Here is a 1,729-nt window from a genome sequence, read left to right on the forward strand (position 1 = left end):
GTCACTTGACTCCCATTGCCTAGCCCTTACCACTCTTCTGTCTTGGAGCCAATACCAGTATTGACTCCAATATGGAAGGTGAGGGTTTAAAAAAAAAAGAAATGTCTCCTAGCCCTACTAAGTCATGGATTTCCTGACCAGGGATCAGAAGACTCAAAGCTGCAACCTAGTCTAACACTTTCATTTTATAAGAGAAAACTGAATACCTAGATGACACAGGTGATATAAGAGTGCTAGGGCTGGAGTTGGAAAGACCTGAGTTCAAATCCAATCTCAGATACTTCCTAGCTGTGGGATACTTGGCAAATCACTGTGTGTCTTATTTTTCTCAACTGTAAAATGGGAATAATAGTAGTTACCCTCTCCCAGAGTTGTTGTGAGGATCCAATGAGATCATGCCTGGCACATAGTAGGTGGTTAACAAACGTCTATTTCCTTCCTTCCTCCCAGAGGAAAAATAATTCACCCGAGGACCTACAGGTTAAGTAAGTACCACACAGAAGCAGGATTCAAACCCAGGGCCTTGGACTCTACCCATACTCAGTACTCATTACTTACCTATTCTGTAGATGACCCTCCAGCTCACACCTCTGCATGGTGAGAAGACAGTCGGGATGGAAAGGACAGAAGACGATAAGCTTGTCCAGCAGGTTTCTCACCAACAAGGTTGACTTGCGACAGCTGGGGAATGTCAGAGGTTCGCGGTCCATGGGGCAGAAATCGGAATCTTGCAGGAAGCTTTCCAGGCAGCGGTAGCAGTAGGTGTGGCCACATGGAGTGTCCACAGGCTGGAGCAATGGCTGCAGACAGATGTTGCACATCAGCTCGTCGTCTACCTCATCCTGGAAGTTATAGAGGTGGTTGTCCACGGCTTGATGTAGCTGCCCACAGCTGGGACACAGCTCGCCACCATCTGCTCTCTGGGCTGGGCTGTTTAGCGCGGAGAAAGCCATTCTCGGCACTAGGTTATGGAGGGGGGCAACGAACACACATTCACCCTGGGAAGAGAGCAAAGAGCACAAGCCGGCCAGCTGTCAAGTCAACAGACATTCATTTATTTTTTATTTTTATTTTGAGTATTTCCCCCTACTTACATGTTTCACATTCTTTCCCCCTCCCCCAAACCCCCCCGACCCCCCTTAGCCAACCCACAATTCCACTGGGTTTCACGTGTATCATTGATCAAGACCTAATTCCATATCATTGATAGCTGGACTAGAGTTATCGTTTGGTGTCTCCATCCCCAATGATATTCCCATCAACCCATGTGATCAAGCAGTTGTTTTTCTTCTGCGTTTCTCCTCCCACAGTTCAACAGACATTTATTAAGCACCTACTGTATACCAGGCACCAAGCTAGGAGCTGGCCATACAAGGAAAGGCAAATGCAATCCACCCTCAATGGGCTCCCAGGATAATGGGGGAGACAACAGATAAATGATGGTGTAGAAACTTAAAAGATAGATACAGGATAAATGGGGGAGGGGTCTGAAAGGGAAGGCATGAAGATTATGGAGGCCTGGGAAAGGCTTTAAGCAGAAGGTGAGACTTTAGCAAAGGCTGGAGATCTCCCCACAGGGAGGATGCAGTCTGAGAGCCTGGAAAATAGAATCTTATTTGTCCTTAAGAAATGACAAATATGAATAATTCAGAGAAGATTGGAAACGCAAGCATGAGCCAAGAAAGGAGGCAGGAAGGAGGGAGGGACAAAGGGAAGGAAGGAAATAAAG

The 1,729-nt window shown here is 46.7% G+C and overlaps 1 protein-coding gene across 1 annotated transcript; it reads right to left on the reverse strand.

Annotated features, from left to right (window-relative positions):
- Positions 1–558: 558 nt before the first annotated feature.
- On the reverse strand, positions 559–1,079 carry LOC123256628 (ligand of Numb protein X 2-like; the record flags this gene model as incomplete). Its single annotated transcript, XM_044685214.1, has 1 exon — positions 559–1,079. A coding segment is annotated over exon 1 (395 nt), but the record flags the coding sequence as incomplete, so codon positions are not given.
- Between the last annotated feature and the right edge of the window lie 650 nt (positions 1,080–1,729).

This window comes from Gracilinanus agilis, unplaced genomic scaffold (assembly GCF_016433145.1).
Source record: "Gracilinanus agilis isolate LMUSP501 unplaced genomic scaffold, AgileGrace unplaced_scaffold7245, whole genome shotgun sequence".
In the NCBI taxonomy this organism is placed as follows: domain Eukaryota; kingdom Metazoa; phylum Chordata; class Mammalia; order Didelphimorphia; family Didelphidae; genus Gracilinanus; species Gracilinanus agilis.